We start from the raw sequence: 22,600 nt of genomic DNA, 5'->3' as shown, positions 1-22,600 counted from the left end.
TGGTGAATCTTCCAACAACGCGGGGGCTCAGTCCCACAACCGCAGATTACCTCCTTTCCTTACAGTATCTCATTATTCATTCATTATCGCCTGTTCCCCGCCGGTAGTGGGGCGAACCAATCTGCCCGCTTTCGGCGGTTGGCCCGCTTATGAAGAATACCGTTACTACCTACCTAAATAGTACGGGTAGTTAATAAGGATAGCCTCGGTCTAGCGCGGCGTAATAGATAGTAAACGCCTTTTTAGTAAAATACGTCTACTTATATTTAGAAACCTATTCTCTCGCGCCGTTCTTGGTACTAAACTTGCTAAGGAGCTACGTAGGACTAGACCTCTTGTTACGATGAATGATCAGAGGTACGAGCAGCGGATGGAGTTTGTTAAATCAATTCTCCATCAGAACTGTCTAGAGGTATAGTAATGCCTTTTCTACGTTTAGGAGTAACTACTAAGTATACGTTAGGCCGAGAGCATTGAGCCTGTCGAATATGACATCAACAGCCCGTTCCCCTACAACAACTTCATATACCGCGTCACCCTTTCATCCCCCACAAGCACCACAATACAAATCATAAGCCTCCATTCCGAAACGCCTCGGCCGGGCACTGTACCATGTCCGGCCGGTACAACGTCTCTTATGGTCCGGCTAGCGAATTCAGACCCTCGGACTGGCATCAACAACGCTAACCGGGTCGAGAGTGAAGTCGCTTTTATAACCCTTGCGCGACAGGCACTTGCGGCGTCTAAGTATAGCCGTGTTGTTCCGGACGTCTATGCGTGGGACGGCATGTCTGATGGTCAGGGTTTCAGTATGCAACAGTGTATGCCTGGGGCCATACCCGAGAGAGCAGGGTTTAACGATTTCTCCCTACGGGATAAGGTAGTCCTTCTTGGACAAATGGCTGATATCCTGGCTCTACTACAGGACTTTAAGGTCCCGAAGACGGTAGACCGCTTTGGGGGGTTGAGGTTTGATCAACACGGGGACGTTATTAGCGCGCAGATGACTATGTTTACGGGTGAGCCTTCTGTGACGTACGTAGACTTCCTACGTAACATATTCAGAGTTAAGCTCAGGGAGGCCGACGAGAACCCTGTGATACAAGGTTGGATGGAGGGCGGGGTACGGTCGAGACTGGACGAATTCATCGATCGCCGTCTCCCGGAGGCCCTAGTTGACCACGAACCGCGAAAGGCTCTCGTCCACGCTGATCTAAGTGAGTTATCCGCCTGCGACTTATACTATAATGGACGAAGCCTAATAATAAATTCGTCTAGCTACCAACAATCTGCTGTTCGATCCCAGCACCCTTCAGGTAACTGCCCTGCTGGATTTCGACTTCTCTTACGTCGGCACGGCGGCAGACGAATTTATGGGGTTCTCCTTTGGCAACATCTGTGGTGGTACACTTCCAGGGCTGTACGAAGGCGCGTCTCAGCTGGCCCTTCGCCGGGCGATGCTCGACGGTTTCCCAGAGACCCCCCCAGAACTAGACCCGTCAGAGGTTCAGTGGGACCTCGCCGAAGCGTGGGATAAAGAGCTTGCCCGCGCAGGTGCGGCTAGGCCCCGCACGATATCTCGCTTCAAAGAGATTGCAAACATTTACGGGCTCCAAGATAAGGTGAGCCCCTTCGAGTTGGATAATCCGATGATGAGGAAGCGGATGACAGCGGAGCAATTGAAGGAGGCCCGAAGGAGTACGGAAGACTTAATTATCAAGTTTCTTGGGACGTAGAAGCCTGTCTTCGAATGATAGTCCTAGTTTCTTTCACAGAGTAAGTAGTAATGTATATACTACTAGTATAGTTTCTTTTATTTGAAATACGTATTCGCCTTGTACTATGTTACGGCCAGCTAGTCGTAGGGGTAGTTTGCAGAAGTTGAGGCTGCGGAACTGGTAACAGTAATCGTAGTCGGGGATAGCTTCAGGGAAGCTATGTCTGTCAATCGTAAGGGTAGGTAAGGCTTCGGTGATCAATCGTAGTCTTGTCAAGGTAGTAGCTGAAAGCGGATGTTAATCCTGATACGAAGTTAATTGCTGAAGAGCTATGGAAAGTCTGTCCTAGAGTCCAGCTCAAGTCCATCCTTATATACAAGTCCTGATCCTGAACATGTCCCTTGTCCCTTGGGTCGTCTTGGGTCATTCTGATCCAGAATGATCGTTTAGCCCCCAAGTCGTGTTGGATCATATTGATCCCAAATGATCCTTATCTTATCATCACGTGACTTGTACCATAGTTCTTCCGTTCCGTGAGAGGGTGCCTAGTGTCCCTTATCTCCTGCATATGTGGTGTATTATAACCGCCGCGAGCCTGCGGGGCAGGCCCTGTTCTTGGTCATGCATGTTGGGTCGTAACATACTACTGGCATTGAGGCTATTATAGTTATAGATCTACTAGTGGTATTATTTATTAGCAGGAGCCTCAAGCTTCTTACCCTATCTTAGTCCTTTAGTTATATCTAGTTTATATCTTATAATAACTAAGCTATTATATAGTATCGCATTTAGTCGCTTAAATGATAGATATCTAGGCTACTACTATTGGATATAATATTAATATAAGTTATAACGTTAACTAGTTAGTTATAGTAAGTAATAATAACGAAGCTCTACTATGAATAAATTGGAATAGTTATAGTTAGTTAACTTCTTTTATAGCTAATTAATCTTAGCGGCAGAGGAAGATTCCTAGACGTAGTTCTCACCCGTAGATAATACTAGCACAACGATCTACCCAAATCTTATCTTGGCTATAAAAGACCATACTAATAAAGTCGTCCGGCCGTTTTATAGCGGCGCGTAGCTCTCGAAAAATATCGAGGAGTTCATCTCGTAGACGGAGCTATAAGTCCGTATTTCGCGGGCTGTCCCGTTAGCTCTTAGACGTTACCCAGCCTAGTTCTCGGAGTATACGGTTACTATAACCCTTCTACTCTAGCGCCGTATTAATATTTAATACCGGATTAAAGAATTATTATTACGTACCGATTTTCTTCGTCATTTCGGCAATATCGTACGCCGTGCCGCTCGCGCTCTTTGCCCACGGGAAGGACGCTAGGTAAAAAAACTCTATTACATACATAACTATAACAAAGACAAGCTGCCCCGGGCTCTTCCGCTTCGGGGCCGTATTAAATATCCGGGCGGCGGGCGCGACCTCGGGCGTCTCGGAAGAGGAGTAGACGGTTAGGATAATTATAAGTATTAAATAGTAGAATGTTTCGTCGATATTATTGGCAAGGTAGTTCATAGTAAGCTGGTAGTGGTCGAGTACCTTAGCATCTCCCTCATTAGAAAAGATAGCCTTCGCCTAGCTAAAGCCGGATAGGACGAGTACCGGGATGTTAGTAAAAGGGACTAGGTAGCCGAAGTCGATGTATAGATGGCGCTCCCGACGCTCGGCCCGGTCCCTTAATGTCTTCTCGTACTTGATCTCTGCCTCCTGCGCCGCCCGCTGTAACGAGCCGGCTGCGCTAGTCGGGGCCGAGGCGGCGCCGGCCTTACCCCCGAGCTGTATTATGCTTCTTAAGGTAAGCTAGCTACGGACCGGACCCGGCACCTACTCGATACTAGCGATAAGAAAGTAGCCCGTGAAGACGGCCTCCTACGTCGCCGTATCGACGCTACCGCCCGGGGACGAGCAATCATTAACAATAGCGAAATATAGCGTCGACGGCTACGTTATATTCTTGGCCGTAAACGAGTCTCTACCGGCGTCGCCACCGACAACACGCAACAGCTCCAAGGTGAAGTCCTGCCGCGCGCTCGCCGCCGGGCCTCAGGCCGCGACAGAGCCGCTGGAGAGCCTTCCAGGTGAATGCGTCACCGGCTGCGTCCCAGTCCGCCAGGGCCTGCTCGCACGCCGCAACGGACTCCATCAGAATAGGTACGCCCGTATCGCCGGTTCTGCCGGCGCCGCCCTCGTAAAGGCGGCGCCTAAGCTACTACACCATAAAGACCTTAGTTTACGGCACCCACAGCTCGCGGACGAGCTCCTCGGCAAAGCAGCGACGGCCGTCTTGCTCCTTATCGAGCTATCTCTCCTCCTCCGAATCCTCCTCCTCAGACTCAAACTCTTTCGAGTCATCATCGCCCTCAACGGCAGGGACAGAGCCCTGCGCATCGCTCTCCTGGGGAGGGAGAGAGGAAGAGGCCCCCGCAACAAGGCCCCGGAGGACCTCGTGCTCGCGCGCACGCTCGCGCTAGTCGACCTAGAGGCGGGCGGCGCGGCCGGCTTCCTAGAGAGACCAGGTGCCAGTTTCTTCGACTGAGATCATATTTAGCAATCGGCGCATCAGAAACATGGTCAAAATTGCGAAAACTTACTGTATCAAGAATCAGCAAAGGAAACGGAGCCGCTGGCGCTCTGGCGCAGTTGGAAGTCAATACTCACGACTCTGCGATGGGTTGAAAGGGAGAAAAGAAAACAACAAACTCGCCAGGCTGCGAGAAATTGGATATACACAAGGGCGGTCGATGGCAACCGCCCTTCACAGGCAACGACCTACGAGCTATTCCGAATGCGGGAATCCCTTCACTTCAGATGAATAGGTCGGCACAACAAACGCGTGTCACCACGTCCATCACCCCTTACGCGATTTGCTTTGTTTACACTGCGGCCAAATCGGGCCTTCTCGAAGCTATTCAGAGATCCCATCCCGTATGGGCAATTGTCCTGTATACAGGCCAATTGGGGGGTGTGTCACGAAACAGGAATGGTATCAGCACTTGTCAAGCATCTTGCCACGTGCTTTCTCACGTGGATATCACACTCTCTTAGTATATAGACTGCTCTCATGTGCTCATTCTAGATGGGTTACTTCAAGCCACTTTAACCCACTTCATATGCCCATTGCTGCGTGCCATAACTCGTGACAATAGCTCTATAGGTCTTCGCCTGGGTCTTCCCTTATAGCACTATAAAGGCAAAATACTAGTGGTTGGGCGGAGAGGAGATGCCAGTCGGTTTGTGTAGTGGTGATAACCCGGCAGATGTGATGTGATGCGCAGGGCTCTTCTTTTGCGCCGTATCGGACGATCGGTTATTGATTACGTGGGGCGGCCCCCTGTTCTTACATCTACACATCCCGGACTTGCTGCAGGCCAGTCTTGCCCACCCTTTATCGAAGCTGTTGAGCGGTGCCTACTCCTATATTCGTCCCGGTATGGGCCTGAAAACCTGATATCATATTCCTACCGCATCTTGGCCCCTCGGCGCCTTCCTGGGTCTGTTGGCATTCCGGCTTTAGTGCCCAGCTTCCAGTGGGGGAGATGCTTCCTGGCGCCACCCTCGCCATTACCACTACGGCCACCCATATCGACCGTCGGCTCTGGCGACCCTTGGGCTTCTAAGGGCGGCGAGCCTTTCTCTAATAGGGAGGCGGTTAATAGCGACGAGGCTACGTCGTCCTACCCGAACCGGTAACGGCTACGTATACCTACCGGGGGTTCCGGTAGTTTCGGTTCGGCTTAGCTACTAGTACTGCCCTTTACGGGTTCGGTATTACCGGTATTAGAATCCGTAATAGTACCTCCCGGGCCAGGGGGTGGTGACTCGGCGGCGCGGCTACTTAGTATTAATATGTTGTTAGGGAGGCCTACGATAAGCGCCTCGATCTTATATTAGAGGTCTGAACGTATAGCGGCGTCATATAGCCCGGGGCGGTCGGCGGCTAGCCGGAACACATCTACATAAAACGTCCGCACTAGCGCTGAGACCTGTTTCTGATGCCCTCTCTGGCGCGTCGTGTGGGCGGTCTGCTACTCCGGGCGGAGTGTGTGGCCGTCTACGTCGGTGACACGCCTCACAAGGCGTAGAAGGCGGGCCCAGGAGTCGAGGGTAAACCGGTCGGCATAGGCCGGACTGTTAACGAGTAATATATTATCGTTAATAAGCGTCTTGGCCTCCTCCGTTGCGGTAAACTCGTTGATGTGATCCTGGACAAAGTTAAGGACGCGCTACTATAGCTGTTGCGCCGCCGCTGCCGAGGCGGTATGGCCCTTGACGCTACGAGACCGGCCGATCTTGCCGAGCGCGTCTAGTAGGTGCTCTCGTAGTAATGGCTTATTTTGGGTCTTAGGGTTTACCTCGTTAACGGTGACGGCGCTATCCTGGTCGATCTAGGCGATGGTGTACTGGAGGATACGGACCGCTGTTTGTGCGTCGGCCTTCTTGGTACGGAGGAAGCGCCGTAGGTCGGGGAAGGCGAGCTCGGGAGCGGCCGCAATGGCCTCGCACACGGCGCCGTATCTGACGTCGTCCAGGAATGCGAGCAGGCCTTCGTCCCGCCGGGCGCGACGGCCGCCCTCGTCCTTAAAGAAAAAGGATTCCACTGCGTCCCGTAGTCGGCCGACCCCTCCGAGACCTGCTACCATCCGGTGCTAGTTGGCCTGCCCGGGTTCGCCGTACCCGTCGAGCGGCAGGGCCTCGATGGTGCGGAGTACCGTATCCAGCGTCGAAAACCAGTAGTCGTCGACCCGGAGCCGGGCCATCCATTCGAACGTCGAGATACTGAAGGTCTCGAGGCCTAGCCTTATACGGTACTATCTCGTCGTCATGTCCCGCCATCCTTAGTAGTTCTATAGCGTGACCAGCCTTCGTATCGGGAAACCCTTCTCGCTACCTAGCCGTAGCGCCTCTACGAGCTTGAGATCACTATTAACACGCCCGCGCCGGAGCGGCCCTTCGGCGTCGCGGCCGATCGATACCAGCTGCGTCCAGATCTGGCCGTGGGTGTCGGCTTGGCTTGGGTCCCTCCGGTTGACTCGTAACTTGAGGTTGAGGTCGGATAGTAGGCGGTCTAGCTGCCGTTAGCCTTCCCGCCGCGCCCGCTTACCCGTGGGCGGTACCGGTTGGTTGCCCACCTTGGTCGTAGAGCTCGCACGTCCACCATAGGTCCGACGCCGACCCGCCCGTCTCCTTCATATACGCCCGGAGGGCCTCGATGCGGTGCTGGCCTGCCATCACCTCGGGCGTGCTACCGTTCACCGCGGCCCAGCCGAGAAAGTCGTCCTCGCCGCCCCGGTCGCTCCCTAGCTACGCGCTTTATATATAACGGACCTCCTCGGCGCCGTAGAGTACGAGGATACGGTATTTTAAGGCGCGGCGTTCTAGACCGCTCCTCTTAAAGACCTCCTTTAGTTCGTAAGCATGCCCTACCTCGAGCGGGCGGTTCTTACCGACGCTCCACCTCGTCCCGAGCGTATCGACTAGCATCTTGGCCACGGCGAGTAGGTAGGGTCTGGCGCGCTCCCGGACTAATTCGCTCTCGCTAAGGAAGGTATCCTCTTTCGTCTAGCGTTTTCGGTTGGGCGCCGCCTCGGCAGCGTCCCTTGCCCTTCTCTTCCGCTTCTTCTCTATTGTTGTCGTCTATGGCATTGTGGTGGTGATAGTTGGTTTCCTCTGGGGTTCTGACGAGGTGGGTATGGGTTAGCCTAGGCTTTTATTATATACGACCATGTTAAAGAGTCTAGGACCGGGCAGGTGCTGGTAGGGGTCTCTGCCTGCTGATTGGTCGCCTTGGGCTACCGACGTATGGAGCGCGATGCCTCCGGGTGGGTCGCCGCCGGGTCCGCTCCGCCGCTGGCTTCCTATAGCCGGCTTTGAGGGCAGGCTTTGAGGGCAGGCTTTGAGGGCAGGCTTTGAGAGCAAGCGCTGGCCCTATCTAGTATTGAACACCCTAAGGTTGTGGATAGGATTCACCTTCATCGTGTGAGCTTGCATGTTAGGAGGAGCTATAATATAGCCATTTACCTTATCTTGGTCTGGCTAGAGCCCGTCTCGGCACTTCTACCTGTCCTTAACACCTCTATCCAGTCGATTACCTAGATCAAACAGATAAAGCGCTTATCTAGTAGGGAAAGACCCATCTAGTCAGCTTCAGGCTACACTAGTTCACAATTATACGACATACTATATTTCACCGTAGTGTAAGTTACTGCCTCCCAGGCCCAGCTCGTCAACAGTCCTTTTATATGCGCGCATATGCTAGCTGTAGTTGAATTGCTAAAGGTTAGGAAGGCTCTGGTATGTTGTTGCATGGTAAGCAGTTCGTTGTGGGAGAAAAAGCTTTGCCTAACATTATTTCATCTTCACTTTGCTCTTACTTTTACATTCAATTATACACTTTTATTCATCACATAGCTAGCCGTACTTCACTATATCAATATAAGAACCTAACAACTACTAAAACAACATTCTGTGAATCATTTTCTACCTACGTATCTACTCTTACTCTAGTGTGGTGGTGTGCCTGCTGCGATATGCCTCCTTTGACGCTGCTCTCTTTGACTGCTGGCTGGGTGCAGTTGAAGCATCACGCGCGGAAGCGGAATTACTAATCCCCATATCTGCCGGCGAGCTGCGCTACAGTCTCCCTCGCTCCATCAGTAGCCCCACGTACGCCCCTGCTCTGCCTCCCCATGTTGATAACCACTCTCCCCTTACCACCATATAGCCAACTTCTCATCCCCCCTCTTCCGTCATCTATCTACCTTACTTCAAGTAGTATTCTTACGCGTCGCAATAGCTCCTTTACCTTCCTTCCTTACTATGCTTATCTTTATTAGTGTCGGTTTGCCTGCTACTAGCAAGGAGAATATAACGCATCTTATGGCTATACGGTACATCCTCTCCAAACGCGTTAGGCAAGGTATTGCTTTTTGCGACGCTATACCCGTTTAGTTTAACGCGTTTCAGCTACCTATTCGGTCTATTGACAGCCTGTTGTCGACCGTATTGTTCTGGTCGCGTCCTTATTGTTCTGGTCGCGTCCTTCTTCCTCTTCTTCTTCTTCCTATCTTCCTCTTCTTCTTCTTCCTGTCTTCCTCTATAGGTTCCTTTTACTCTTCTCTATCCTCCGTTCGCGCTCGTCCGTCACGCCTGCTGCTGCTCTAGGTGCAACTCCTCCTTATCCTTCTTTATTTATGTTGATGTAAAGGCTTCTTTTCTTGAATCTCTACATATACCGCGTTCAGGTAATTATCTATTAACGTCCTCTTTTTATTTCAACGATGTGTTTTAGCTTAAGTCCTCAGTATGAGGTTTTTACCTTAGGGAGCTTTCCGTGGGCTGGACGCACGCGCGCGTAGCAAACAGACTCCTCATAATAAGGTAACTATGCATATCTCTGTTTTGTCCTGGGGGCATATCTTGTTCTGCACCTGGGGGCATATCTCTGTTCTGCACCTGGGGGCAGATGATCAGTTCTGCCCCTGGGGGCATATCTCTGTTCTGCACCTGGGGGTAGATGATCAGTTCTGCCCCTGGGGGCATATCTCTGTTCTGCACCTGGGGGCATATCTTGTTTTGCCCCTGGGGGCATATCTCTGTTCTGCACCTGGGGGCATATCTCTGTTCTGCCCCTGGGGGCATATCTCTTTCTGCACCTGGGGGCATATCTTGTTTTGCCCCTGGGGGCATATCTCTGTTCTGCCCCTGGAGGCATATCTCTGTTTTGTCCTAGGGGCAGATGGAAACACCTAAAGGCTTTTATACCTAGGTAACGTCAAGATAATATAGTCACTGGTTTCATCATTACGTAGTGTAATAGTAGGTACTTAATATAGAACTACCGTAGATACCATATTCTTACTATTAAATCTAATGTTACGAGCTGGACAAGGCAACCAACTGTGGCACAAAGCAAAAGCTTCGATAATGATGACCTACGTCCCTAAGCCTCTCCTCCCTCCCTCCCTCCTTCCCAACCTTCCCCCCCCCCTCCCCCAAGGCTGGCCCTAACCCGAGGGGGCCGGGGCCGTGGGCGGCGGCTAAATATGCTCAGGCCGTAATATGCTCAGGCTGTATGTGATGCGTGTATTGATGCATAGATGGAAACGTAAAGCGGCGATGATGGGCGGTCTTTGGCCAGGGAACAGAGTTACCATTCAGTTCTGTTGGTTCACGGGGTCGTATACGACAAATAGTGGTAGCAATTATCACTCGTCTGTTGGTGATCCTATTGCTTGTTCGTCTTGGTTTTTCTATCTTACATTGTAGGCAGGAGTCGGTCGAAGTAGGTAGTGACGGCCTGGGTGGTTGCCTGACGGAAACTATATGTACCCACAACTACCTAAATGCAGTAGAGGGATCTCTCCTTTGTATATGGCGCAACGGTACAATTTCGAATTCTGTCATTGCCCCACCTTTATCCGGCCGTGATGACTAAGCCAATTGTCCCACTTCGCCCAGGGCAGGTGCCAGCCAGCCCATGGTACCTGCCTATTACTCCTTATCAGCCTTTGCTGTTCTGTCACGAAACAGGAATGGTATCAGCACTTGTCAAGCATCTTGCCACGTGCTTTCTCACGTGGATATCACACTCTCTTAGTATATAGACTGCTCTCATGTGCTCATTCTAGATGGGTTACTTCAAGCCACTTTAACCCACTTCATATGCCCATTGCTGCGTGCCATAACTCGTGACATGTTCCAACAAGTTCTAATAACTCAGTCTCCTACAAACCTGCCTACGGGCATCACGATACTAGCGAGAAGGTCTTACTAATGCGCCCGACCGTCCAAGCCGTGTGCCTACATGTACTACTATATTAGATCGCATTTCAAGAAAACCCCGGTCCGCCATGAAGGCTGGTTTACAATGACGGGCAGTACTGCGATATAAACCAACAAGTACGGCTGCATCTTAACTAGGATTGGAACGGTACTTCGAAGAGTACGCCGAGGGCGCTTGATGCGATCGCTGAAAGTGGTGGCAGGACCTCAAGGCGATTGGGTGCAGATGCAGGCTACCCCTCCGCAGTAGCACAGGTCATTTCGCCTTGGAAACCCATCCAAAGAGCTTCTTACTAGGGTCTTGGAGGGACCGCTGAGGACAGCCTACTAACCGGCAAAGAGTGGCTGACGAGGATACGAAGCAGCAAGGCAGATTTTCTCTTAGGGTGTCGGAGAGGCTTAGTGCAATTGGTGCCCTCCTTTGGTGAGCGAGTCGTCCCCGTCCAATAATTACTCAAGAGCTGGGATAGGTGAGTTTTGCCTGGAAGTCTCACCGGCATATGCATTGTTACCTGAATATACAGCATCTTATTACTTATCAGCCACTGTTCGTCTTTACTGACTCAACTACAATGCATGTCTCGACGATACGTTGCGTTAGCGCAGATTGTACGACGATGACTGGCTTCTGTGTAGAGTGACCTGTGGGCTGACAGCACCGTAGCCGCCCTGTTTTGAGAGACTTGCCACTGGCCAGTCTCCAGAAAACCCCTTCACCTCTTTCGTGGAGCGCCGCCGAGTCTTATCGGTGGTTGCACACCCTTCACCGCCCACATCGACGATCCGTTGTTGTCTGGTGCAGTCAAGGCTCTGCAGTGAACACGACGGCCGCCATCTCGGCGGGTGGACTACAGAGCCTGCAGCAGCGATTCATTCTCGAGTCATCCCCTTACTGCAGCTCCCCAGCGAGGACCTTAAAATGAGATGCTAAGGTCTGTGAAATGGGAATAGAAAAATGGTAGCTAAAAGCCATTTCGAGCAGGGCTGCCAGGCTTGTTTCCTTCTTGAAGAGGGGGCGTGTAATGTGGTCAAACGGCGTGTGGTCTCTGCCTTGGCGACACTACCGGCTGCTGTTCTCCGCGACGCGCATAACCGCTATCACACGTAAGCATTGGCCGTAAAACGCCTTACCAAAGCCTGCTGCTCTGAGATCAAGGTAAGGCTGTGCCCTAGTGCCCATCTAGAGGACGTACCGAAAACATATTTTAACAACAGTATCGCCATTCATCAAGCCTCAGCTGCCACCAAAGTGCTCCCCCTCCACAAAAGCACAATGGCATCCTTAAGGCGACTTCCGAACCCTCAGATGTACACCATCGGGTGGATCACCGCTCTTGACAAGGAGCTCACCGTAGCGCAGGCTGTGCTTGACGAAGAGCACCAAAAGCCGGAAAACTTCAGAAAACACCCAAAAGATACAAATAACTATATCTGGGGTCGCGTCGGAGACCACAACATCGTTATTGTTGGTATTCCTTTCACAGGGAATTTGGTTCGAACCGTAGGGTCCTTGGGGTGACGAAGTATCAATATCTCTATATTGATTGATTCTGCGTAAGGAGTAGAAGGGAGATTCCAACCGGAGGTTGGGTGGGTAGTCGAGGTCTAATTGTACTCGTTCGAGGTGGCCCATGCTCTGCCCTTACTCGCGGTCGAATTGGACTTCTAATCCGACAGTATCGCTGAGGTCCTCGAATGTTGCTGCATTATCGTCTAAAGAGCTTCCTGTCTGGGTCTCGAATTGGGAAGGGTGATTTCCTTTTTATATACTACGATCTGGTCAGTATAGAGAACAGAAACTAGAAGGATTACTATATTAGTATTCCTTATTAGCCTGGCGGAGTTGGTCTTTCTGCCTGGCCTGTGTTACGAGCAGGACAAGGCAACCAACTGTGGCACAAAGCAAAAGCTTCGATAATGATGACTCCGGCATCATTTTCCCTTGTTCTGCATTGTATAGCTACGCGCCCACAGTGACAAGTTGCGGCGGGCGTAACACCCTTCTAGCAACTAGTCCGAGAGGTTACCTAGAACACTAAGCATGCCGAGCATAAAGGTAGCCTTTGTATTTAAGCAAGCGCGTTAGAGGCGCTACAGGCTGCGTCTAAAGATTGATTAACGTCTGTTTTTAAAAGTAAGCTATCTTAATTTATTAGTTTTTATTTACTAATCATCTTAATTTCGAACTTAGCTGCTATCTATACTAAACGTATTACTATCTAGTAAAAAGATATAGTCCTAGTAAAGAATATCCTTACGATAAGAGACTACCTTAGCATAGTTTAGCGTGCCGATATTACGGATAGTGAGTAACGATTCTATCCCATCGAGTGCTGACTGACGCCATTTTTGCCAAGGGCGGGGTAGAGCCAATTAGGGGTTGGAAATCTATAGAGTTAACCAATAGGGTTACAGTACCTCTATTGCCTACATATTCTGCGTATGCCAGAGGTACCAACAATTCCCCTGGGTACATAAAGGTACGTTACAGTCTAAGCAGCCCTTCCTCGTATATTTACGCCGCGTGAGGGTATTCCCAGATATCTCGCCTAGAGTCTGGCGGTTTCTTATTGCCCTCAGATTACTACAATAAGAGCAAGGCGAATTAACCTTCCGTGACCCTTTTGTATGCTGTTCCCATGGAATAGAGGTATTCCTCATGTCTGTAAGTCTAGGTCGTGATAGTCTACGCCCGCCTGCTAATGGTCCAAACCGTTGAATAAGCTGGGCTGCTAGTAACTGCCGCCAATGATAGTTGGATTCCACCTTCTGCCACCTAGGGCTACCCCAGAGCTGTAATAAGAAGCTATTCACAACTACTACTTCCAGCAGGAAATTCCAGGCTAGGGACTGCCAGCCCCCTCGCCGAATAGGGTGACCGTATTGATAATAAGACCTCATCTGGTCACTCACATCAACCCCATTCATCTTGTGGTTGTATTCATCGATTGCCCTAGGGACTGGAAGGTCCTTGCGGACGTCTGGGCCAAACACTTGCCGGGCAGCCTTTTTAGCAGCAGTATCCCCAGCTGGGCGGCGGCGGCTTCGAATAACCTCCTGGCTGCTCTGGAAGACAGTTGACAGGAATAGTACGAGGGCATTATCCTTCCAGGTGAACTGGTTGACCTATTCACTATTTAACTAGGCTGGGCTGGGCTCGGCTGGGCCTGGCTGGCCTGCGCCCGGCCCCGGCCCCGGCCCTGGCCCCCGCGCTGGACGGGCTGGACGGGCTCGTCGGGCTGGCTGGGCTGGAATTCCGCAGTATTGAATATCCGCAGTCGCCGGAACAGTAGTTGGAAACGGTCCCGGGATATAAACCGCGTAAATAGGTGGATGGGATCCTCCCTCTGCTGTTGGGTTGACCAGTAGGTTGATAATCTAGATTCCCTATGGATCCCTATATATAATAAGATCCCTAGGCAGAGGTAGATCTCTTCTATTGAGGTCTCCCGCCACTTATACACTCTAGACGTTCTAAGCCAGGGGCCCTCTTTAGACGACGGCGGTGCTGTATTCGTCCACTGGGCCCACTGCTCCACGAGGTCTTGCGGAACGTATTGGAGGAATAGTTCCAGCGGGCTTGCCGGCAGCCCCCGGACCTCTTGGGCCCGGGCTGGTACTTCAAGGGTCGGAAGGAGCCCGGAGGGCCATGCTCGGTAGCCGGAGGTTCACAGGGCCGGACTGTGGCTTCGTCACAGCCGTCTGGCTTACAAGCTGTATTACAAGCAGCAGCTAGGTCTTCTGGGTAGACCTCAACTACTATAGTGCTGAGTACAGAAGTAACAGAAGTTTTAGAAGCAATAGAGGTATTGGAAGCAATAGAGGTATCAGAGTCACTAGAAGACATTGCAGCATCAATTGAAATGCTAGTAATAGTAGTGATAACAGGTAAAAGAGCATAGTGGTAAATGTTGTATCGTCAATGTACCCCTTTAAATGCGGGGTAATAAAGTGTAAATAGTGGTGTTACGCCCGCCGCAACTTGTCACTGTGGGCGCGTAGCTATATAATGCAGAACAAGGGACAATGATGCCGGAGTCATCATTATCGAAGCTTTTGCTTTGTGCCACAGTTGGTTGCCTTGCCCAGCTCGTAACAAGTGGGGATTTTGGGGCTTGGCAAAAATGGCGTCAGTCAGCACTCGATGGGATAACTATATAATAATTATAGTTATATAATAAGTTAGTTAACCAATTGTTAGATCTTATTAAACAACGAAATATAAATAATAAAATAAGTTATAAGCGGTCATTGTTGTTTACTAGTCGTTACCCGATTAATGTTACGACCCAACACGCACGACCAAGTCCAGGGCCTGCCCCGCAGGACCACGGCGGCTACGGCACACCATAAGTGCACGAACTATGGGAACACATGCGTCACCCTACGGAACGGAAGAACTATAGAGCAAGTCACGTGATGATAAGATAAGGAAAGCCGTATGCCAAGAATACGGAGTCCGTCCCTTTGAGGTACGGACCCCGTATGTTCAGAATACGGAATCTGTACGGTAAATATACGGATAAAGGATATGTTCAAAATTAAGACTTGTATATAGGACGGACTCGAGCCGGGCTCTAGGACAGACTTTCCATAGCTCTTCAGCAATTAACTTCGTATCAGATCTTGTGATCGCTTTCAGCTATCTTCCCCGAGAACCTCTTTGACAAGACTACGATTGATCACCGAAGCCTTATCTACCCTTACGATTGACAGACATAGCTTCCCTGAAGCTATCCCCGACTACGATTACTGTTACCAGTTCCGCAGCCTCAACTTCTGCAAACATACCTCACTACGACTAGCTGGCCGTAACAACTAGACGTCTAGCTTTAGTAGTGATATAGTTTAAAGGTTCGACGCACGAGCCATATATATAACAGCCACCCTACTAATGATTAGTGCAGCAATACACGAGCCATCTTAACCCCATCAAACCATCAATCACGAGTCTATAGATATAGAGATAAATACTAGGTTTATAGTTAATAGAAGTAAGATCATTTCTAAACTCGCTTAATTTCCAGCTTTCGATATATATTTATAACGTCTATTTTACCTAAGAAAACCTTATCGGATTCTACCCTATATCTTTACCGTCTCCACTTCATTTTCTATAGTCTTTTCAACGGATTCTACTACAATCCATTGCTGCCAGTATGTTAGGTCTGCGGCGATCAATAAGATGGAAAGGAGTTGGACGCGACACGTAGGGGGCTCGCGCCCGTAATTATTTAATTATGGGCCTGGGCGCGGGGATGTCGCTGGTTTCTAGGGGCTGGGCTCACACTAATAGCTTGCACACTGCTTGACTGCAACAGTGTTCCGGCATTTTCAAGGGGGTTTCATTCTTCTTCAGGTTGCTTTTTCTACAATGGAATTTACGTAACATAGTTGTGATTTCGCCGACCACGCTCTGGTATCAACTGAGGCATCCCTACATGAACTTTGTCATCATCACGCCGGAGTCCGGACTTTCATTCTCTTCCGATAACGACCCGAGATCGGGGCGGGGCTCTGCCACCGTCACACTTTGAACACAGTCCGCCGCCCAAAGTACCGAAGTAGGGCCGAAACGGGTAGGCACGGCAAGGGCCGGAGGAATTTGCTGACGACCGAATGTGTGAACCAGAAATCATTGCTGGAACATTTTATGGCCAGAACCCAGCTGGCGTCTCGGACCGACCGGGAGGTGCGTGAGCAAGGCGCACTCGCGCGCCATGCAATGCGGCCATGAAAAGCTACTTCAGCTAGCCTTTTCACAACCCTATTCGCCGCAGGTTTCTAATATCCCTCAAGGCCAAGTCTGACTATCCACATATGGCTAATCATGTCTTGCCGGAGACAAATCTGCAGTCAGCCCCGTCTCGTGAATCAATGGTGGTTACGTCTTAGGCGTTTTTTATACACGCAATATGGGAATAGTAGGTAGCATTGAGGTCATCAAATAGCGGACTTAAGTCGTATCATAGATGTAGTGATTGGGAGGTATGAAGAATGAAGGATACATTCGAACAGTTGCGAATATGCCAAACCCTTGATTGCTGCTACGACATGTTCAAGTTCATTGTTGAAGAAGAAAACTTTGGGTGATGCCATGCTATGAGATTTAGTCGAAAGAACAAATCACAATAATTGCAAACTTCCAATACTATTGACTCAGAAAATGACCTGCTCATCATCACAAGGCGATTCTCAACACAAACGTACTGCCGCCAAAAGGAAGTGTGGCTGCAGGAGGTATGCAGCTCTCAAGGCAGGCTGGGAGCCTTGGCCCGCTGCTTGATAGTCACCCTTAAAATGGGTTATTTGGGACTCCCCCTACGTCTGCTTTCTAACTTCTCTGTCCTCTCTTCTTCCAAGTGCAACTGGTCCCTTCACATGACCCTTGCGCTTGTGAATTCCAACAACCATGGCCGAATCTGAAGCAGACGGCCAGGGCGGCGCGGTCGATCGCTGCGTTGAGTGCAAATCAAAGTCGAAGAAACTTTCCGTATGCACGGACTGTAGCAACAGTCTCTTCTGCGATGATTGTTGGGATCAATGGCGGCTTCATGGCCCGAAGGCGCCTCCGAACGTTACCCGTCCCCATGAGAAGTCCTTTCCACGTATCATCCAACGACTCCGCCAGATTCTGAAGCCAGACAGAACCAACGAGACCTACGAACAAGAATTGGAAGCTGACAACAACACAACATGGTTCGGTGTGGGCCGTGACGAGTCAAAGCCGAACACTTTCCAGGACTATGGTCGTTTTGCAGCCCTGCTCAGCCAAAGTCAAGCCTCCACGCAAGAGGAATTCTACCCTCGACTCGTAGCCTTTATCGGCCAGACAGGTGAGGCTTCTATTCGATGCTCTATGGCAAGAAAAATAGCTAACAGCTGGAAGGCGAAGGAAAGAGTACATTGATCAAGATGTTGATCAATCGCATTGAAACCAGGCAAAAGGGGATCGAGCACGCCTCTCCAGTCACGGCTTGGTCCGATAACTCAGCAACAACTGGCGACGTTCACCTCTACGCGGACCCAGAGTCATTTCATACCAGAGAACCAATGCTTTATGCCGACTGCGAGGGCATAAACGGCGGTGAGCTTCCTCCACGAGCGTTACGACAAACACTCGGGCAAGACGGGTCCACAAACGCTGCCAGTGGGAATCGGACACGTGGATCATCAATTTCGCATTGTGTGAGAGTGTTGAAAAGGTCTGTTCATGGATCTCAGCGAGATATCACTTGGGCAAAAGGCTCCGCAATGAACGTGCGAGTACATGCCGTAACAAGACTCTATCCACGGCTTCTCTACACATTCTCCGACGTGGTGGTTTTCGTTTCACAAAGTCCAGGGTAAGTACATGTAATTTTCTGAAACCCCTTTTACTTCCACTAAGGAGTTTCTAAGTACATTCGAGGCTACTATTGTCACAAGCTTATTGTCATGGGGCAAGTCATCAATCGACAAGTCTTTGAATCAACCGACACTTCCACACGCCGTCGTCGTGCTCAACGCAACCGAACCGGCTTCCGATGACGAGTGGGATGTTGACACAGCTACTTCATGCCTCATGGAGACTGTTCGTCAGGCCGTTTTCCGAAACGCTGACTTCAGAAAACACGCCGAAGCAATGCGAAGCACCGGCAAGAAAATTGAGACGACCCAAGACCTGCTGGAATGTTATTACGCGTCCATTTCTGTTATTCGAATCCCCAATGGACGCCAACCCAGACTTTTGCTCAAGCAAGTTCAGAGTTTACACGATCTATTGGGACTGAAATGTGGAGAGTCGTTTATGTCGAAAGATCGAGTACGCATGCTTGCCACTGCCGATCAACTACAGACTTATCTCCATTCTGCGTTTGATCACTTCTCTCAGAATCGTGACCAGCCTTTCAACTTTCTTAAGGATGCTTTGAAACAAAGACCCGTTCCCCGAGACTTTGATGGCTATGTAGTTGATTTGGCCGCTTCAATCAGCCGTAACTCAACCACCAATTTCTCCTCTGAGAGATTCAATACAGCTCGAATTTTGGGGACCATGGTACCAATGATCGCTTCCTGCGTCATGCTTGATACGGCGAGACAAAGGCGTCCGGGTACGTTCAGGTTTATGTCTACTGCGACATGGTTATGATATCCTTGATGCTTACTATCCATAGGTTTGGCTTCGAGGCTTCTAGACGATGTATACGTCAAGTTCTTCCGGACTGCACTCGACACGTTCGTTGAACGCTACGTTCAATGCAGCTACTCCGAAACTCAGCATGGTGAATGTTGCAATTTGAGATCGGGTCACAACCTCAAAGGTCACCAGAACTCGGCAGGCAAGATGTTCCGGTCAGGCGATTACGTGGCTGAAGAGGGCATCACTCAGTTCGAAACAGAATGGATCGAACAAATACGTGATAAGCTCACGGAATTAGAGAACGCCTTGATGAGAAGTGTTGTCGACGCCGACAACGGTCTGGGAGAACAACAGACCGAAGACTGTGTCGCAGCTACAATCCATCAAGAACAAGTGGCATCATTCTTTTCGACCCTGGGAAATGTCCAAAGCTTCGTCAGTCACTCAACCTGTTTCTGTTGCCTACGGGAGATTCCTGAACACGCTTTGCCCTGCGGTCATGTTCTGTGCGCCCCGTGCGTCAAGGCCTACGCAGCTCCCGAATCAGAATCATACATGAGAATGACCACTTGCCCTTTCCATCCTAAGGATTCCTTCAAGTTCCAAGGGGCTGGATGGACTGTTGCGATTAAACCTCCTTTCGCCGGGGCTCGCGTCCTCAGCCTGGACGGGTAAGAAACCGAATGAAACCGTGTAATACAACAACATTGGCTGACTTCAAAACCTAGCGGCGGAGTGCGTGGTATTGTAGAGCTGCAAGTCCTCAAAGCAATCCAAAGCAAGCTGGGGTCTGGGCTTCCGATTCGTCTTTTTTTTGACCTCATCGTTGGTACCAGGTCAGTTGAGACCCGACAACCGATCACAAAAGTAATATCTAATGAATTTTGACAGTACCGGCGGCATCATTGCCCTTGGTTTGGGAGTCAACAACTGGTCTGTGGACGAATGTATCAGAGTCTTCAAGACGCTCTGCGAGAAAGCATTCGTTCGCCGAGAGCTCGTTGGGGTCCCTATTCTGGGACAACTCAGTGTCGCGAACCACGGGAGCAAGTACAAGACTAAACCTTTTGAAGCATTGCTTCAAGATCAATTTCAGAAGGACAGGCTATTGTTTGGAGGGAACGTTTGCTGTGATTCGATGGACACCAAAGTCGCTATCACATCAACGGCAACGTTGGTCCGTCAACAGGCTGTTGTTCTTGCAAACTACAGAAGGCTAGGGCCTGAGGGACATGGTGAGACTGATTCTCGCGCATATTCATTCCATGAGAAGGACCACATAATTCCAGAGCCTAACACACGTGGCAAGCTGATCGTCATATACTGAGTGTGTGTAAAGTTTACATCACTGACCTAAATAGACTACCGACTTGTTAGAGCAAACAGACCGGAGCAAGAATTCAAGGTCTGGGAAGCGTACGTAACCGATCAATGATAGAATGTGGCTGCTCTATTGATGTCATTCTAACGAAAACGTGCACAGAGCTCGAGCAACTTCCGCTGCACCTCCCTACTTCGAGACATTTCCACGCCCCGAAACCAAGGATACCTACGTCGATGGGGCCTTATATCATAACTGTCCGGTTTTTGTCGCACACCATGAGAGACGGATGATCTGGCCCGACATTGCGGACTCTGTACCGGATATACTACTATCTATCGGAACAGGATTAAAGCAGCCCACCGATGTTGACGCCGGTGACTTGATTCTGCGCAATTCAGCCAGGAGGCGCTCGCCCAATTGGATATCCAGGATCATGGAGTTTGGGACAATACTCTTTGATCGAGTCGATCGAATATTAGATGGCGAGGTTACGTGGAACGAGTTTGTAGCGGAGGTGGTGGAATCCCGCTACCCTTCGAGTCGAAACCGACACATCCGGATCAATCCTAACCTCGGTTGTGCGATCCCCCCTCTCGATGCAGTAAAAGACGTCGAAATACTGGAGCAGGACGCAGAGAGATACATGAAGGAGATCGATCCCAAGATCTACGAGGTTGCTCACAGGCTTATCGCGAGCTCCTTTTACTTCGTCATGGAGCCTAACTCGGTGAAGCTTACTGCAGAGGGGTCTCAGTGCGAAGGTTCGTCACATTGGACCACGTCTTCTTGACTTTCCATTCGACTATACATTCTGGGCTAGTATTGGCTAACTTATAAATAGGTTTCATTCGATGCAGAATACCTAACGCACATGACTACATGAAGTCTCTCGGTAGACTGATAGCTAACTGCTTGGTACATGATTTTGAACCTCACTTCTCTATTGTTGAAGTCGGAGACAACTCATCAGGCGCTCAGGTTGTGAACTTCAGCAGACAAATCGAAGACATGCAGAGGCTGAATCATTTCGATGAAATCCCCATCCGAGTTGTATCTACGAGGGAGTCGTCGGCCACTATGATCAACCTTCATCTGCAGTCCACTCCGTATCCAGCATCCGCTTCTGGGCTGCCAATCAGCGGGTTTCCAAGGGAGTTGATGCATGCGAAAAGGCCCTTCCAATGTAAGAAATCCAATCCAAGGACTTTCAATTCTGTGGACAAAACGAAATTGCTGGCGGGGTGCTAATTTCACATCCACTCGCTAGTCAGATCGGAACGCCCATCGTCTTACTCCCAGCCGTCGAGGTCTGGCCCTTCAACCCCCTCATGCCAATCGTAAACAGCCACGAGACCCCGAAGCATGGAATTCAGGACAAGGAGATCAAAATCATTCGTTTACAGAAAGGGTTCCTAGCCCAGTTACTGTCGTTATCAGCGGTTGCGTGGCGCCTACACAAAAAATGAGCGGTAGGCCCGAAAGCTTCTACAGCAATTCTATTTAGCAATACAATTCGGTTGAACTAAATTGCCTTAATACAAGGACATTGACTCAGCTGTTGGCAGACTTGGATGTAAATAAGCCTGCAAAAAGACCTCTGCTCCGTTTCTTCATTCAAATGGTATGCGTTGACGAATGCGGCTGAGAGCATGCCAAAGTCGCTGCACAGCTGCTCTCATATTCTTAGCTTTTATGGAGATCTCTTCTGTGTACCTCGTGATTCTCTTCATGTACCAGTTGCACGGACCGGTGGGCGAGTCTGAGATTTGCCTTGTCTTCTGTGGGCAGTACACACTGCTCATTTGGACAAACAAGGCAAGCAATGAGGCAATACGACTGGTATTAACGGTTGGTTAGTGATGTTGTGGTGAAGGTGAAAGGTGGCTACGGTGGGCTGGATCAACCAGGAAGTAGATCGGGTAGCCGGTGCCTGGGGCACCAGCTACTGCCTCAGGTATCCATAGTCCCACACCGCCCCTCAGGCCACTAAGGCTAGCTACCGTAAGTGATATCTATTATACAGTAATAGGATTATCTATCCCTGGGCTGAATTGATCAAATCCGAGGAGTTTAACGATTTTGAATTAGGGGTTATTTGTTACGCCCGCCGCAACTTGTCACTGTGGGCGCGTAGCTATATAATGCAGAACAAGCGAAAATGATGCGGAGTCATCATTATCGAAGCTTTTGCTTTGTGCCACAGTTGGTTGCCTTGTCCTGCTTGTAACAAGGCCCTGTTCTTGGTCATGCATGTTGGGTCGTAACACTTAGAACTAAAGATTTTCTAGATTGAGGTATAGTTGTACTATTATTTAATATAATTTCTTTAATAGAGCCGTCTTTGATAGAGGGGGTAGGACTATGGCCGAGCCGGGTTACTATACGGCTCTGGCGGTTTAGTTAATTAAGTGAAATGATTGAAGAGCAATATGGAAGAGCAAAGTAAGAAGAAGATAGGTATAGTTAAACGTGTAATGTCCTTGTTATCCCTCCCTAGGGAAGGGACACGGTCTGAGCGTTCAAGTACACGGTTGCGTCTGGCACGTGACCGTGCTCAAGGAAGTAAACTAAGGGAAATGTCATAACTAAGTAAGATGATTTCTAATCTCGCCTGATTCCTAGCTTTCGATATATAT

General features: G+C 49.9%; 4 protein-coding genes across 4 annotated transcripts; 3 read left to right on the top strand and 1 right to left on the bottom strand.

The window, feature by feature from the left end:
• Positions 1-343: 343 nt before the first annotated feature.
• BDP81DRAFT_336811 (uncharacterized protein) lies at positions 344-1,736 on the top strand (the record flags this gene model as incomplete). The annotated part of the gene is made up of 3 exons (XM_060585953.1): positions 344-412; positions 464-1,217; positions 1,279-1,736. 3 exons carry the CDS (start codon positions 344-346, stop codon positions 1,734-1,736), a joined length of 1,281 nt encoding a protein of 426 aa, XP_060437410.1.
• Positions 1,737-8,156: 6,420 nt separating this feature from the next.
• BDP81DRAFT_456238 (uncharacterized protein) lies at positions 8,157-9,423 on the bottom strand (the record flags this gene model as incomplete). The annotated part of the gene is made up of 6 exons (XM_060593142.1): positions 8,157-8,159; positions 8,237-8,299; positions 8,405-8,487; positions 8,553-8,671; positions 8,705-8,830; positions 9,053-9,423. The coding sequence occupies 6 exons, from the start codon at positions 9,421-9,423 to the stop codon at positions 8,157-8,159; spliced, it is 765 nt and encodes a 254-aa protein (XP_060437409.1).
• Positions 9,424-11,718: 2,295 nt separating this feature from the next.
• BDP81DRAFT_443734 (uncharacterized protein) lies at positions 11,719-12,040 on the top strand (the record flags this gene model as incomplete). The annotated part of the gene is made up of 1 exon (XM_060591756.1): positions 11,719-12,040. The coding sequence occupies exon 1, from the start codon at positions 11,792-11,794 to the stop codon at positions 12,035-12,037; it is 246 nt and encodes an 81-aa protein (XP_060437408.1). The 5' UTR covers positions 11,719-11,791.
• A 4,786-nt stretch (positions 12,041-16,826) lies between these two features.
• Positions 16,827-21,788, top strand: BDP81DRAFT_443725 (uncharacterized protein). The gene is made up of 10 exons (XM_060591755.1): positions 16,827-17,354; positions 17,408-17,864; positions 17,920-18,611; positions 18,675-19,311; positions 19,369-19,476; positions 19,532-19,875; positions 20,002-20,056; positions 20,124-20,725; positions 20,806-21,147; positions 21,232-21,788. The coding sequence occupies exons 1-10, from the start codon at positions 16,931-16,933 to the stop codon at positions 21,303-21,305; spliced, it is 3,735 nt and encodes a 1,244-aa protein (XP_060437407.1). The 5' UTR covers positions 16,827-16,930; the 3' UTR covers positions 21,306-21,788.
• The last annotated feature ends 812 nt before the right edge of the window (positions 21,789-22,600 follow it).

The sequence above is a fragment of the Colletotrichum phormii genome (assembly GCF_030913505.1).
Source record: "Colletotrichum phormii strain CBS 102054 chromosome Unknown BDP81scaffold_53, whole genome shotgun sequence".
Lineage (NCBI taxonomy): Eukaryota > Fungi > Ascomycota > Sordariomycetes > Glomerellales > Glomerellaceae > Colletotrichum > Colletotrichum phormii.
The sequence above is the reverse complement of the archived record's forward strand: the minus strand, read 5'-3'. Positions and strand labels throughout refer to the sequence as shown.